General features: G+C 44.0%; 1 protein-coding gene across 2 annotated transcripts in view; it reads right to left on the bottom strand.

The window, feature by feature from the left end:
* Window positions 1-263: 263 nt before the first annotated feature.
* The window catches only part of LOC309356463 (uncharacterized protein), a 71,629-nt gene continuing 57,726 nt past the window's right edge, over window positions 264-14,166 (bottom strand). For both annotated transcript variants that reach the window (XM_081887900.1, XM_081887901.1), the window contains 13 exons: window positions 13,489-13,654; window positions 11,698-11,882; window positions 10,021-10,113; window positions 9,685-9,889; window positions 8,991-9,178; window positions 8,438-8,535; window positions 7,114-7,298; window positions 4,898-5,100; window positions 4,222-4,411; window positions 3,455-3,564; window positions 2,488-2,610; window positions 1,983-2,124; window positions 264-1,083 (listed from right to left, as the gene is read on the bottom strand). In XM_081887900.1, coding sequence (XP_081744026.1) covers window positions 1,040-1,083; window positions 1,983-2,124; window positions 2,488-2,610; window positions 3,455-3,564; window positions 4,222-4,411; window positions 4,898-5,100; window positions 7,114-7,298; window positions 8,438-8,535; window positions 8,991-9,178; window positions 9,685-9,889; window positions 10,021-10,113; window positions 11,698-11,882; window positions 13,489-13,654 — 1,932 coding nt within the window. In that variant the 3' untranslated portion in view covers window positions 264-1,039. The remainder of the gene's footprint in view (window positions 1,084-1,982; window positions 2,125-2,487; window positions 2,611-3,454; window positions 3,565-4,221; window positions 4,412-4,897; window positions 5,101-7,113; window positions 7,299-8,437; window positions 8,536-8,990; window positions 9,179-9,684; window positions 9,890-10,020; window positions 10,114-11,697; window positions 11,883-13,488; window positions 13,655-14,166) is intronic.

Below are 14,166 nucleotides of genomic sequence, written 5' to 3'. Positions count from 1 at the left end.
ATGCAGTGTCTTATATGGCGGTCATGCAATGTCTTAAATGGACATCTAAAATGAAGGCAATCTTCTCTTTTTAAATTAATGGTTTTATTTGGCTTAATGTTTCTCTTACTGGTTTTGTTGTTTGTTACATTGTATTTATAAATTGCTTTCAGTTCACTGTTGAAATATTCCAGAGCAACCATTGTTGATAAGCTGTTGGCTATCACTGCCATCTGTCACAAAAAACCCCTAAAACCCTGGTAAATAAAGACAACCTCGTGGCATGATTTTCCTAATAATTGGTTTATTGTTATTATTATTATTATTCAATCAAAATAGTTCAGTCTATTTAACTTACAAGATCTAAGGTGATATGGCAGCCAAGACATTTCATCCAGTGATTTCTAACATGCCATTACTCAGTCTGCACAGGCAGTTTAAAAGTATTCTAAGGAATGGAATTAGCACATGGCAATATCAAGTTCATGTCGATGATTGCTGGATTTGGGGATTGAAAGCAAGAGCAAAGATGAGGCATTTCGCTGAAAGGTGTTGAATACACCTACCAGCCATGTGTCAAAGGGAAATTTCAGGAATTGTTCTGCATTTATTCTGAGGATCCTAAATTCGGAGCTGCCAGAATTCAGAGCCTGGATTTCCCCGTTTGCAGCCTGAGCAAGACACCCTTCTACAATGAGATTCTTCATTTGTTAACACAACATATCTTCACATTTCCATTTATTATAAATTCTACTGCGCTTGATGCTTTTCATGCTGGATGTTCCTTATGGTAAAGGCACAGCAAAGTTGTTTTGAGCACAGAAAGGCACATTTTCGCCTTCTTCAGAACGAAGTGGAATCAGAAACTATCTGAAAGTTAGACAGGTCTAACTATTTCCCGGGTTTCTTCACTAAAGCCACGTAGTAGCTGGCTGGCAGACTGGGCCTCCAAACAGATTAAGTACATCAAGAGCCAGTGTGTGGTCGGTCGGTCCTCCATTAGAGAGTCAGCCTTGAGATCTGGGAGACCTGAGTGCGAGTCTCTGCCTCTGCCATGGGCTCATTGCACGGTCTTAGGCAAGCTGCTGTCTTTCAGCCTCAGGTCTGCAAAATTGAAATAAAAACGGTTGATGGGGAGATCAACTGTAGAAAAGCATAATCAAAATAATAATACAAGCACATGAGATCAACCCTAGACCCAAACATTCTGGCAGTTTTGGTTATAAGCTGTTGCTTGCCACCCTGATCTCTGAGCAGAGTGAGATTACTGAGGTTCCAGGCACTTACCCAGAGTTCAGCTTCCTTGGAATGAAGGACAGGGTGTTGTCTCTTAGCTATATGGTTTATTTATATATGCAACCTGAGCCTATAATGGAGGAGCTCACGGCATTAACGTCCCAAGGAGGTCTTGATTCTTCTACAGCCACAGCCTTGGATTCAAGCAGATATCAAGCATGTCTCTCCCTCACAAGCTACAGCCTGCCACCTGCTTCTAGCTGTCACACACAACTCTCACAAGGTTTTGGTTCCTTCTAACTACTAGACAGGTGAGGGAGGAGCCCCCACCCATTTGTCCTGTGGCACAGACTCACTTCCCCTGTTACCCTAAGGACCCATACTTAGGTCATTATTAAAAAAGCTGGCCTGGCTATTCAAGCAGTTGAATCCTTGGTGGGAGCAAGTTACACAGTTTCCTATATGCACCGCTTGAAGATGCACTTTTGTTTAATCTGTCCAGAATCTTCCAAAATTCCCCATCATCGGATATCCACAAGTTCTTATGTTATGAGAGAGGGAGTAAACCTTTCTTTATCCAATTTCTCCTCACCACACATTATTTTATAAACCTCTATTATGTCACTTTTTCTCTAAATCAAAAAGTCCCTTTCCTCATAGAAGAGTTGAGTGGAAGCCATAATTGACATGCTATCCTTAGATTATTTGAAGACAGCCAGACCAACCCCCCTCCAAAACACATACAACAACAACAACAACCTACTTACCACATTGAATCGGCATCTGCAAGGGAACAAAATTTCTGCTGCACAAGTTCACAAATGCCGCAGCCAAGGTGCAAGCCGCTTTTACACTCTGCAGTTCACACATGTCAGATTTGCACAGGACATAGAATGGTTCTGGGTCCACCTTTAAAAGAAAGAGGTGGTAAGTCCCATGGGAAGAAAACTGGAACTGTCTGTTTTGGTCTAAGATTGCTTCTGTCATCACGAACAAAGACAGCAGATAGGGAAGCTTCCATTATTGCCCATGTAGTCCAGTATAGCCAGCTCTGACTGGCAGCGGCTCTCCAGGGTCTCACACAGGGGTTTCCCCTGCCATTACCTATATCCTGAGCCTTTTAAAACCAGAGCTGCCAGAATCTTGAACTTGGCTTGGTGACATAGGGGCAGCAGGTGCAGACCTCAGGTAGGCTGGAATTATGGTGTGCAAACAGCAGCAAACTCATATCATGTGGGTTTTTTTAACCCCCCCCCAAAAAAAGGTACTCACTACTCTGAAGCAGTTCCTGAAGAGGGAATCGGCATCCAGGAAGAAAGCTTTGCAGATCTCAGGGCTAGATGAATCGAGACACGGCTTGAGGGTCCTCTTTATCTGGCTGCACTGGTCGCTCACCTCGGTGGCGAAAATTAAATGCATTTTACTTACTTACTTTTTTTTATAATAATCATAAATAAATGAGAATAAAAATGTGTGCCCCATCACCAAGACCATTCCATTGTAACTATCCAACCTCCCAAAATCTCAACACCTCTTGCAATGGTTTGACCCCTTTCCGTTTTAACAGTACTTATTCTACAAACACCTTCCGTATCTCCTCAAAATCATTTCTCTTGCATATTCCCCGTCACACCTTAATGGCACATGCTAATTTATCATTAATAGCTATACCCCACACCTCTTTATACCATTCTTCCATTATATATTCTGCTTGCCCCTTCCATGTCCTGGCTATCATAATTCGTGCAGCTGTCAATAAATTTGTGAGCAAGTCCTTCATAGCCTGTGAACCTTCCACCCCATTATTTCTTTATTTATAAGACTATTTTTAAAAGGCCAGTAGCCGACTCATTTTAAAAAAGCGTTTTATTTGTATGCAGCTTTCCCACACCCACCCATGCATGACTTAATATGTGCTCCAAATGTGGGTTCGTGGTTTAGCCCTCCTAGACAAAAGCACAAACAGTAGTAAACCGTACAGTATACCTTGGTTGCAAGCTTGAGATTAGCCTGCAGAGAGCTGAACCACATGCCCAAGTTTGTACAGCCAAATAATTGCTCAGTACTGTCTACATTGACTGGTAGTGGTTCTCTGGGATTTCAGCGATGGAATCTTTCTCCCAGCTGGGGATTGAACCTGCGACCTTCTGTGTGCCAAGCAGTTGCTCTACCACGGAGCTGCGGCCCTCCCCACAGCACCCAGTGGCTCCTCTGCAATGTAAACACATCGCTGGCATACCTGCCATGCATGCACGAGCTCCTGCACACTGCCAGCATAGGAATGGTCTGGAAGCATCCATTCATTGCCCACTTCATTGTCATTGGTACCAAAAAGACCAGCAGACACGCCTAAAAATGCAAGAGAAAGCAAGTCTCAACCACCTCAAAGGGCAGGACTGTGGGGTGTTTCATGCTGGTTAAGGATTAATTATTTGGGGAACTTCCGAGAGATGACCTCGTAGCATCTCTCCACCCGCCACCCCCATTTTAAAGTAGTGCTGTAAACATTACTTGTTCAACTAAGCTAGGGTTGCCATATTTCAAAAAGTGTGAGTGTGGGGGGGGGGGAATGTTGAGATTTTTTTATCAAAGTTGTTGGGCTCCTTTTGCAAAATCTCGAAATGGTGATGAAGTTTTGAGCTATTTTTAAGGAAATTCGCCCAAATCTACATGTCTGACATGGACATGGGTTGCCATACATTCGGATTTCCCCAGACATTTCAGCAATTTCTGTTTTCTGGGCACTGTTTATGAGGGCTGAATCCTGGCATTGTCCGGAAAATTCCCAGCATATGGCAGCCCTAAATTAAGTTTGGCGGGAGATATATTACATTAGTCACATAATTTCGCCATAGTGGAAAGCAAGACGAATATCAGGTTCTGGCAGAAGACAAAGTGCAGCAGAACAGAAACAGATCTGCATGTGGCATATACAGGGTGGAACGGGAAGCGATGGCGTCTTACGTTGCTATCCACCACACATAGCTCAAAACGCAGAGTACAAACCATGATGCCATCCATCCAAAGTAAGGGTACAGATGTCATAGCGAAGATCACATGAAAACAAAGCCCCATTGGTCGTGGACACTTCTACAAGATCAGAATATCTTTGGTTTGCAAGGCCATTTTCTTCAGGAGGGATGTCAAAATGCTGGCAGTTCTCCTCTGACAGGGAATAGTTGTACTTCTTGTAGATCTATTTAAAAGCAGCAAGGGGAATAGAGGTTACAATGAGACTGGGTTTTCAAAATGCAAAGAGCTTTGCAATAAGTTGGTGAGGTGGCCTTGACTTATTATAGAAATTCTGCATCTTCCCACCTAAATTGCACCCACAAGAGGCCTTTGGGGCACAGCTGGGGATCGGGAAATCTCAGATCTGGAGGGCAAATGCAGCCCTTTCTCTGGTCCTTGGGACTCACTCCAGGGCACATACTTTTGCAAGCCCCACCCCTTAGCAGCCCCACATCCATTTCCTCCCCACTCTCATCTGTATGTAAACTTAACACTGGCCAGACTCCAGAACAATTTCCTCTGGTTTATAGCTTTAGTCAGCCCACAATTCCTATCAATAAGAACCTCCTCAATATAAATACAAAATCAAGACCTGGAAAGCATAAATGCCAAACTCATTGCACCCCAAAGTTAAGACACAGATGTAAAAATGGAGAAGACCTGTAGTTACCTTCTGTTCTGGGTAGATAACAACAGTGGTACCATTCATGGTGATGTGCAGTAACCGTCTGCCACTGCTGGTCAGATTTAATATTACAGTAAATGCATCACGAACAAAATCCTTGGCCAGGAGGACACTGCATTTGGAGGTCAAACTGTATATTTTCCCGTCAAATGTCCTCAGGTGCTTATTCCCCATCAACAAAGCATGATCTGGGAGGATGTGAAAAGCAGGGTCACTAAACCACCCACGACCTGTGTTGGAACTGCTAGGCTTGCCATATTTCAAAAAGCAAAATTCCTAGCACCCCCAAAGTTGTTGAACTTTTTTAGGAAACAAAGAAAGAGGACACATTTTCCAACTTCAAACAAAAAACAAAAAAATTAAGAGCCAATTCTTTTTCTTCTTCCTCTAGCAGGGAAAGAAAGGAAGATTCCTTGTCAAGGTTTTTCCACCCTGCTTTGGGAGGGTGGGACTGAGGAGATAAGTTCCTTTGGACCTGCTCCTGAGCAAGTAGCCACAGGTGCCCTGAAATATACTCAGAGTCGAGTGTGGATTTCATGCTCCTTATTCAGCTCATAGTAGCAAGGAAATGAAAGTTCCAGCAAAATATCTGCTTTAAATACATTATTTACACAATGGGCCGCATGTGATTGGCTAATTCTGGGATTCTCCTGTAGGCCAATCAGGTTGTGGATTCACTTCCACCTGGGGCTGGATTGGGTGGCTCCTGTGGACCAATCATACTGCTGCATTTTTCTAGGACTAATCAGACTGCTGCATTTTGGATCCTATTCAACTCAGTACATAACATGCCATGTTCCCTTTTAGCCAGGCTTCTCGCCTCCTGCTCTGTGTCCTAGAAAGGGGAGCAATTGTCCTCCACGAGGCAGCAGCTGAGGCAGCTTCAAGAAGGGAATGCAGCAGCTCTTGAGGGGGGAGGAAGGTGGGGGCAGGATAACATCTTTATTTTCCTCTCTGGATGGCTGGCGGGTGCTTGGGGCTGCTCTCGCCCTCTTTCCACTGTCCTTTGCACTCCCCTCCTCCTCCTCAGTTGGGGCTGCTGCACATGGGGAGGGGGTGTGCTTTGGGTCTCCCATGTAACGGGGGACATTCCTTCTGCTGCTCAGAGGAAAATATGTACGGGAAATTCTTTAAAGTTCTTAGAATTCAAAAAATTTCCCTGGAAACAAGAAGAATTACCGATGAAAGAAGAGTGGAAAATGAAGTTAATGGACTACGCAGAATTAGATAAATTAACAGGAAGGATTCGAAACCTGTGGGATCAGAGGTTCTTAGAAGACTGGAGTAAATATTTGAACTATCTAAAAAGCAACTGTAATAAACAGATTACGCAAGTAGGACTGCAAGAAGTTCTGTAAGGAGGATTATGTGAAATATTGCAATGAAGATTATGAAGAGAATTATTACCGTAGTTAATGATAATTAAAACTAATAGAGAAATTAAGAAATGCAGAATAAGTGATAAAGTATGGAAAATCTTCAGAGCTTGTTGATGGAAATCTAAAATATTGTAAAACATAAGAATTTGTGTTAAATGATTGTTGGAAATGATATGTTAAAAAATCAATAAAAATGTATTAAAAAAATAATCCCAGGACGCCATTTTAGGCATCTGATTTCCTGGCATGTCCAGAATTTTCCGGATATATGGCAAGCCTAGGAATAGAAATCCCTAAACTATGGAGCAGGCCCAGCTGAACATAGGAAGCTGCTTTCAGCTGAGCCAGACCCTCAAATCCAGCTAGTTCTGTACTGTTCCACAGGTGGTGGTTTGCCAGGATTGTAGAAAGGAGTCCCTTGTAGCCCTCTCTGGAGATGCCAGGGACCTTCTCCATACAAGGCATGTTGAAATGGCTAAGCCAGAGATGCTTTCTATCCAGTAACACAAACCAACTGACAAACCAACCAAACCCCATTCCGGGACAGCAAGCACAGGGTACATTATGCAATTACCAGGCAGTGGGACCTAACCTCAAACATTGGCCTGGACATCTGCACTGAGGTCACTTCCAGCATTTTGCAAGAAGGGTTCAAGTGCATAGCGGAAATTTACGTTTGCACAATTAAAGTGGAACCTGTGAAAGAAACTGCAGAGGCAGGAAACACGTGGGGTTGTTGTTGTTACAGCTCCCATGCATTCCTTTCTGTCTTATACCCCATAAGAGGAAGCAAATGGAAATTAGGGGTTTTAGAAGACTTACGCTCAAACGGGCTCTCCATAATTCTTTGCTTGAATCGGTAATATTCCGCAGCTGGGTTGATGCTGTACAGCCTTCGGAAAGGCTTAATAAGTTTCTCTTCGATGAGATAGTTTGTGATGTTTGCCAGGTCCAGCGTGGGTTCTCCTTTAGGCTTCACTGGCAATCTCACTTCCACAGAGCAGTTTCTGAAAGGCACCGTATGAACTTCAGGAGAGCCCAGTAGGTCTGGCCAAAGGCACCTTCTGGTCCCACAACCCAGATGCCTATTGGGAAGCCTGCGAGTGGGACCTGAGCCCCCCAGCACTCTCCCCATTTGCAATTCCTAGCATACAGTGGAGGCAGAACATAGGCATTGTGACTCATAGCCACTGATAGACTAATCCTCCATGAGTTTATCTAGTTATCTTTTGAGGCCATCCAAGGAGAGAGCCATCACTGCCCAATTAACTGTGAGGCTCAGTGGACAGTTCTACACCATTTTGTGAAGAGGGAGACCGAACTGCACTGTTTGCTTGTCATCTACTCTGCTGGGGTCTTCCCAGGTGGAAAGGCAACCCAGTTAATACCCCAAATGGGAAATGAGTGGCAACGTCAGAGTCCAGGCAAGATACAGCCAGCCATGCCATGTGGCAAATGTAACTGTTTGAAAAACCAAAGTATGGGTGCTGTTATGTACTGAAGTTCTCACCCTGGGCCAGCAGGGGGATACTGTAGATAGTTATGCAAATAAGGGATCGAAAGTGACATTCAGTGATTGGATAGTTTTAGAAAGTTGCTACAGTTACGTTGTACTGGAGCTCTATATAAGCAGGCTGACTGAACCCTTCAGTTCAGTTCTGTTCTGGCCTCTGAATAAACAAGAGCTATTGGAAGAATCGCTGTGTCGTCTGATATGTTCACCCACAACTTAACAGGTGCATGGGCATATATATATATATATATATATATATATATATATATATATATATATATTTGCTTTCGTAGATTTTCACGGGTACAGGAATGCAGGTTTTGGTGTCCTCGGGTGTCTTCCCGTGTAAAAGTTGGGGTGTCTAGGCGACGTTTCGACGAGGTCTCACTCGTCATCTTCAGGCTGGTGCTTTCGGCTTCTTGTTACTGGAACAGGCTGTTCCAGTAACAAGAAGCCGAAAGCACCAGCCTGAAGATGACGAGTGAGACCTCGTCGAAACGTCGCCTAGACACCCCAACTTTTACACGGGAAGACACCCGAGGACACCAAAACCTGCATATATATATATATATATATATATAATCACTGCATTTTGTAGGAACTCACCCAAGTGCAATCATTCCACAGTGTTACCTGGCTGAAAAACTGTAGAGGCTTGATAAAGGTTTCTGAAGCTTGCTCACTGCTCTGGAAAATTTGGCTTCTGCCCAGCTTAGCATCTGTTGTGTTGCCTGTTTTGTAGGGTGGGTAAAAAGAACACAAACCCACGGAATTAACATTGCTAAATTTAAACTGGATTTTTTTTAATTTTAAAAACCAATGGCAGAGAGTGTGCATCATTAAAAAGAAATCTGCTTGTTGAAGTGAAGTCTGAGGACGTGACAATCTTGCTGACACCTCACCGCCTTGCCATGGCAAGATGAGAGCCAAGTTCTGGGACACAGATTTTGAGAAAGCGATGCGGACACCCGTCATGAAATGGAAAACTTCATGATGCGTACCACAACACAAAATGGCTGTCATGAGGGCCTGGAACAACACAAAATGGTTGCTACGTATAAAAGAGGCCTTCCAAATTGACAATCCTGTGATTGTATGACAAGCAAACTCCTGTTGGAAGCAGGTACTAGGCCACTGGGGCTCCTGTGCTGAGCAGGAGGGACATGAATAATTTCTAAATACCAACCATATCCAAGGCGGTTTTCAACATTCTCAGGGAAACCTGGATTGGCTCCATCAGCCACACATCCTTCATCAGCGTGGGCACAAAAGCCTGGAGTTTCTTCAGATACTCCTCCGTCCTCTGTTGCCACACCTCGTCCAAAGGCTTCAACGTCACGTCGTAATAAGCATCCTTCAGTGTTGTCAATGGTTCTTTTTAAAAGGAAACAGGGCGGGGAAGAGAGTGTGATGGGGAGTGGGGAAAGGGTTATATCCACCACTGCTCCTACTCAGAGTAGACCTATTGAAATTAACATACATGACTTGTGGATGGGCAAATTTGCCAATTTCAGTTTCTTGTTTTTTCCACCCTGAAATTTAGTTCTTCACATTTCTGCGTCACTTTTTAAAAATTTTATTATTTAAAATGTCCTTGTGAAAACGCACCAGCAATTTCATGAAAAATTCTCCTAATTTTTGTACAGGCAAAAATATCCCAGGAAGGTGCAACGCAGAGCCAGTGAAGGCTACATCATCTGGGAACAAGGGAGGTAGTTGGTTAGGGGGCGTGGCCTGTTGAGAGTCCCAAGGGCCAGATAGAAAGGCTCAGAGGGCCACATACCTCCCTATCCCCTGAACCTGAGAGTCCCCATCTTTGGTCCCGTCTTATATATATATATATATATATATATATAATCATTCCAGCCTGGACTGCTTACTTTGCAACTCCATCTGCATTTGTTGTATGATGACTTGAAGTTTGCCCAGGTAAAGTGGGAGGCTGTTCTGTAGTGCTTGCTTGACTCCACTCTGTTTCCACAACTGGACGACTCCTCTCATTTTGTTTTGGAGGATTCCTGCTACTTCCTGGGAAGTTTTTAAAAGCCATCCAACAGCATCGTAGAGAAAGTCAACGTGCTGCACCTGCAGGGTTTGTACCACAGACACAGTTGTACTGTTTTTGTTTAATATAGCAGGGATGGTGAATCTGCAACCCCTCCAGATCTTGTTGGCCTAACCCTGATCATTTGCCATAGTTGCTGCCAACTTCTTACCGATTTCCTGAAATCCTGGAGGCGTCCTTCCAGGTTCTTGATCTTTGCCACCAGCCTGTGCTGAAGATCGGATGCGATCTTACTCAGTTTTGACTGCGAGAATCAGAAAGAAGACGATTTTGATGTGTGGTTTTGAAAAGATTACTAAGGTGAACACGAGGCCTAGCTCTCACTGTCTGGGATCTCTAAGGCACTATTTGCACAAATTAACATCACGCCACTTTTAAACAGTCATGGCTTTCCACAAAGACTCCTGGGAAGTGTAATTTGGTAAAGGTGATGAAGGTTGCTAGGAGTCCCCTATTCCCCCTCAGAAAGCTACAGTTCTCAGAATAGTTTAGTAGTTACCGTAATCCCTCTTTCTAGGGCACTCTGGGAACTGTAGCTCTGTGATGGGAAATGAGGGTTGCCTAAACATTCTCAGCAATCAAACTACATTCTCTACTGTCCAGACGTCAGCTGTGGATCATGTTTACTTTTTAAAAAAAAATAATATTTTATTAAGTTTTAGAAATAACAACAAGCAGAAGAAAGAAAAAGCACATACACAAAAATATAAAGTTACCAAATACAAAAAATACAAACATTTAACTTATAAAAAAAGAAAGAAAAACAAAAAAGCACACTAAAAAGAAAAAACAAAAATCCCTCTTTTTAATTTCTCATCTTTGATTCACTTATTTTCCTGACTTCCTCACATCTCCCTTTTTTGTATCCCTTTTGAAAATTAATTCAGCAAATTCATATCCAATTAATTTATCTATTATCAATCCAATCTTATTTTTAACCTTGTTGCTAGAACCCCTTCAATTCATTTTAATGTCATCAACATTCAAAAATTTTACAATGTTTCTGTAAATAAATTTTAAATTTCCTCCAATCTTCTTCCACCAACTCTTCTCCCTGGTCTCGGATTCTGCCAGTCATTTACGTGGATCATGTTTACTTCATGTTTACCCATGATCCGACACCACAGATTTGGGATCCTGTCACCCCACCCCCAACTAAGTGGTCTCAAAATCTCCCTTCCAGGCACATGACTAGACACGTACCTGCCTCAGCAAAAACAATTATTCTCCATCTAGCCACCAAGAAACAAAATCCCAAACCACTAGAAGTACTGTACTTTTCTGTGTACAAGACGATGATTTTCTCTTTGACTGTTTTTCAGCAACTGCCCCCCCCAAAATCTGATCCACCCTCTTCGAACAAATGCTCGACAACCCTGGGCAATCCTCCGCAAAAATATAGCTTGACAACTCTGAGCAATCTTCCCCCATTTTTCTAAATTGGAGTCCCCCAAAATAGGGGTCATCTTATACATGGGGGCGTGTTATACACGGAAAAGTACGGTAAATCTCTTGGCTCAAATAGCAGCAGGTGGGGTCTTTGACCATAGCACAGCCCCACCCCCAAATATGAGACCCCTTTGGTGTCTCTCACTTTAGGGTACCGTCACCAGGGTCACTGCTGGCCACATCTGGCGCAGCAATGTGTCCACCCCCTCCAAGAAATCTTGTTCTCCGATGCCAACTGATATCAAGCAATGGGATGAAGGTCTTTCCCCACCACAAAACCATAACTTAACTGCCCTGATCCCATCTTGAGAAAAAATAATAACAAGCGCAGAACAAAATGGGGATCTGGAGGGCCCTGTCGTATTTGAAAATACCACACCTCTGTTTTAGCGACTGGACCTCCACAGCCATGGGCCTTGAAGCTCAAGCTCTTGTTGGAGGCTTCAAGGGCCAAGTGCCCCACTTCCTCTCGCCTCTCTCTGTTACTGACAAGGTAGGCGTTGAAAGCGGCATGCTGTTGGCCATCTGTGCAAGCCTCGAGCTCCAGCCCATCCTCAGCATCCTCTGCGAGAACCAAGAGAAGAACAAAGTTTTAAGCCTCCCGCGGTCACGGTGGAAAAAGAGAAATGTCAAATCAAGGAAAGGAAGGAAGCAGCCATTGCAAAACCATAGAAATCATCACAGAATAATATTATATAATAATAACATTTTATTTATATGCCGCCATCCCCAACCGAAGCCGGGCTCAGAGCGGCTAACAACAATAAAAGTAACACAGAATTCTAAAATCAATTCATTCTAAAAATCAATTCAGAATCAAATTAATGGCAACCATTGGGCTAGAGTTCTATGAGGATTACCAAAGGAGGGGGGTCCTGTGGAAAGATGTCAAGTCCCGCACTATAGAGTTGCAGAAAAACTCAAGAGGTTCGGAGGGGCCTTCTCTGCAGTGGCTCCCCTTCTGTGGAATGCCCGTCTGTGGAATGCTCTCCCCAGGAAAGTTTGCCTGGTGCCTTCATTATACACCTTTAGGTGCCAGGCAAAAATGGTTCCTTTTCAACCAGGCCTTTGGTTGATCCGATTTACATCCTGTGCCCTTTTCAAATGTTTTTTTTGGGGGGTGGGGGGCGGCTATTGGGTTGTTGTTTTTATTTTTATTAGGTATTTTGTGGTTTTATATCTTGAGACCCCCAGGTATAGGGCAGTATTTAAATAAAGAAATCAAGATTAAAATTAAACAAACTTTCAAAATATAAACAAAAAAAGGAGGCTGCCAAATCACCATCACTGCTACTCTGGGTCAAGGGTGGCCATGCGTTCTACGTTACACAGGACAGTCCTCTATTTGAAGACCTGTCCCTGCCCCCACAAAGCCATAAGAAGGAAGAGCAACCAATAAAGTTGGCCACTAAGAGCTGTGTTTTATTTGTATACCACCTGGATCAAATTGAGAAACAAAGACACACAACATATGAAATTGTTTCTTTAAAATCCCTAAACTCCTTTTTATCCCTTCCCAGCTACTGCAGGGGGAGTTAATCAGAGAGACAGAAAGAGTTGGACCTAAGGTCACCCAGCTCCACGAGGATTTGATCTCTAGCTCTCCCACTGCTATGCAAATGCAAGGGCTTGGGAATCTCTTCCAGCCTGAGGGCCGCATTGACTAATGGGCAACCTTTGGGGGGGGGCCGCATTTCAGTGGTGGGTGGGACCAGAGGCAATAGCAGGTGGACCAGCAGGTGTAGCCTGCTGTAAAAAAGTGAAAGTTGCATTTTGGCAGTGTGGGAGTCAGACTTTTCTGCAGAGAGATCTTCCTATCCAGAAAAGGAAGAGGCATTATTATCAGGACATATTCCAGGCAGGCAAGAAGCTCTCTGGGAGGGCATGGGGGAGGGCCAATGAAGGGTAAGGACCAGGGGCACCATCTTGTTGGGGGTGTTCAGCAACCACACCACAGCCCCCCCATCACTTCACAAGTGCTGGGCACCCATAACCTGGGACCCAAGTTGGTGCCCCTGATGGGGACTGAGGAGAGCTCTGAAGGCCACACAGAGAGGTATGGTGGGCCACATTCTAGCCTGAGGCTCCCCTCCTCTAACCGCAACAGCAAACTGGCCATCACTTTGAGGCATTCCACATGCAATTATCCAGAACAGAATAGTGAATTTACCTTTTAGATATCCCATGTAACATTGAAGGCATCCTTTTCCTTTGGAAGCTGCTATTTTCACTGCCTCTTTTGGGTCAATCTTTGCCTCCACCCGGACTTGACTTTGACCAGCTGAGGAAGCCACACTTCCCACCACACCCAGCCAAACAGCATCAGATGCTTTGAGCTGTGGAAAGAAAGGCAAAACATTTTCAGCAACTGGTTTTCAGAAGCGTCACCACCTCTACCTTCAGAGGCAGAACATAGCCATTGTGACTAGTAGCCATCAATAACTTTCTCCTCCATAAATTTGTCCGTTTGTCTTCTAAAGACATCCCACTTGGCGGCCATCCCTGTGGGAGTGAGTTCCATAGTTTAACAATTTGCTGCGGGAAGGATGACTTCGTTTTCTCTGTCCTGAAACTTCCAGCATTCACCTTCTTTGAAAATCCATGAATTCTAGCATCATGAGAGAGGGAGGCATTTTTAAAAAATCCTCTACCCACACTCCCCATGTCACACATAATTTTATACTATTCTGTTGTGTCACCTGTTCCCCTCGTTTTCTATAAACAAAGGAGTCCCAAATGCCACAACCCAAAGCCAGTGTGGTGTAGTGGTTAAGAGCGGCGGACTCGTAATCTGGTGAACCGGGTTCGCATCTCCGCTCCTCCACATGCAGCTGCTGGGTGAGCTTGG

Source organism: Podarcis melisellensis (genome assembly GCF_964234715.1).
Source record: "Podarcis melisellensis genome assembly, chromosome: 14".
Classification (NCBI taxonomy): domain Eukaryota; kingdom Metazoa; phylum Chordata; class Lepidosauria; order Squamata; family Lacertidae; genus Podarcis; species Podarcis melisellensis.
This window is presented reverse-complemented; position numbering and strand designations above follow the sequence as displayed.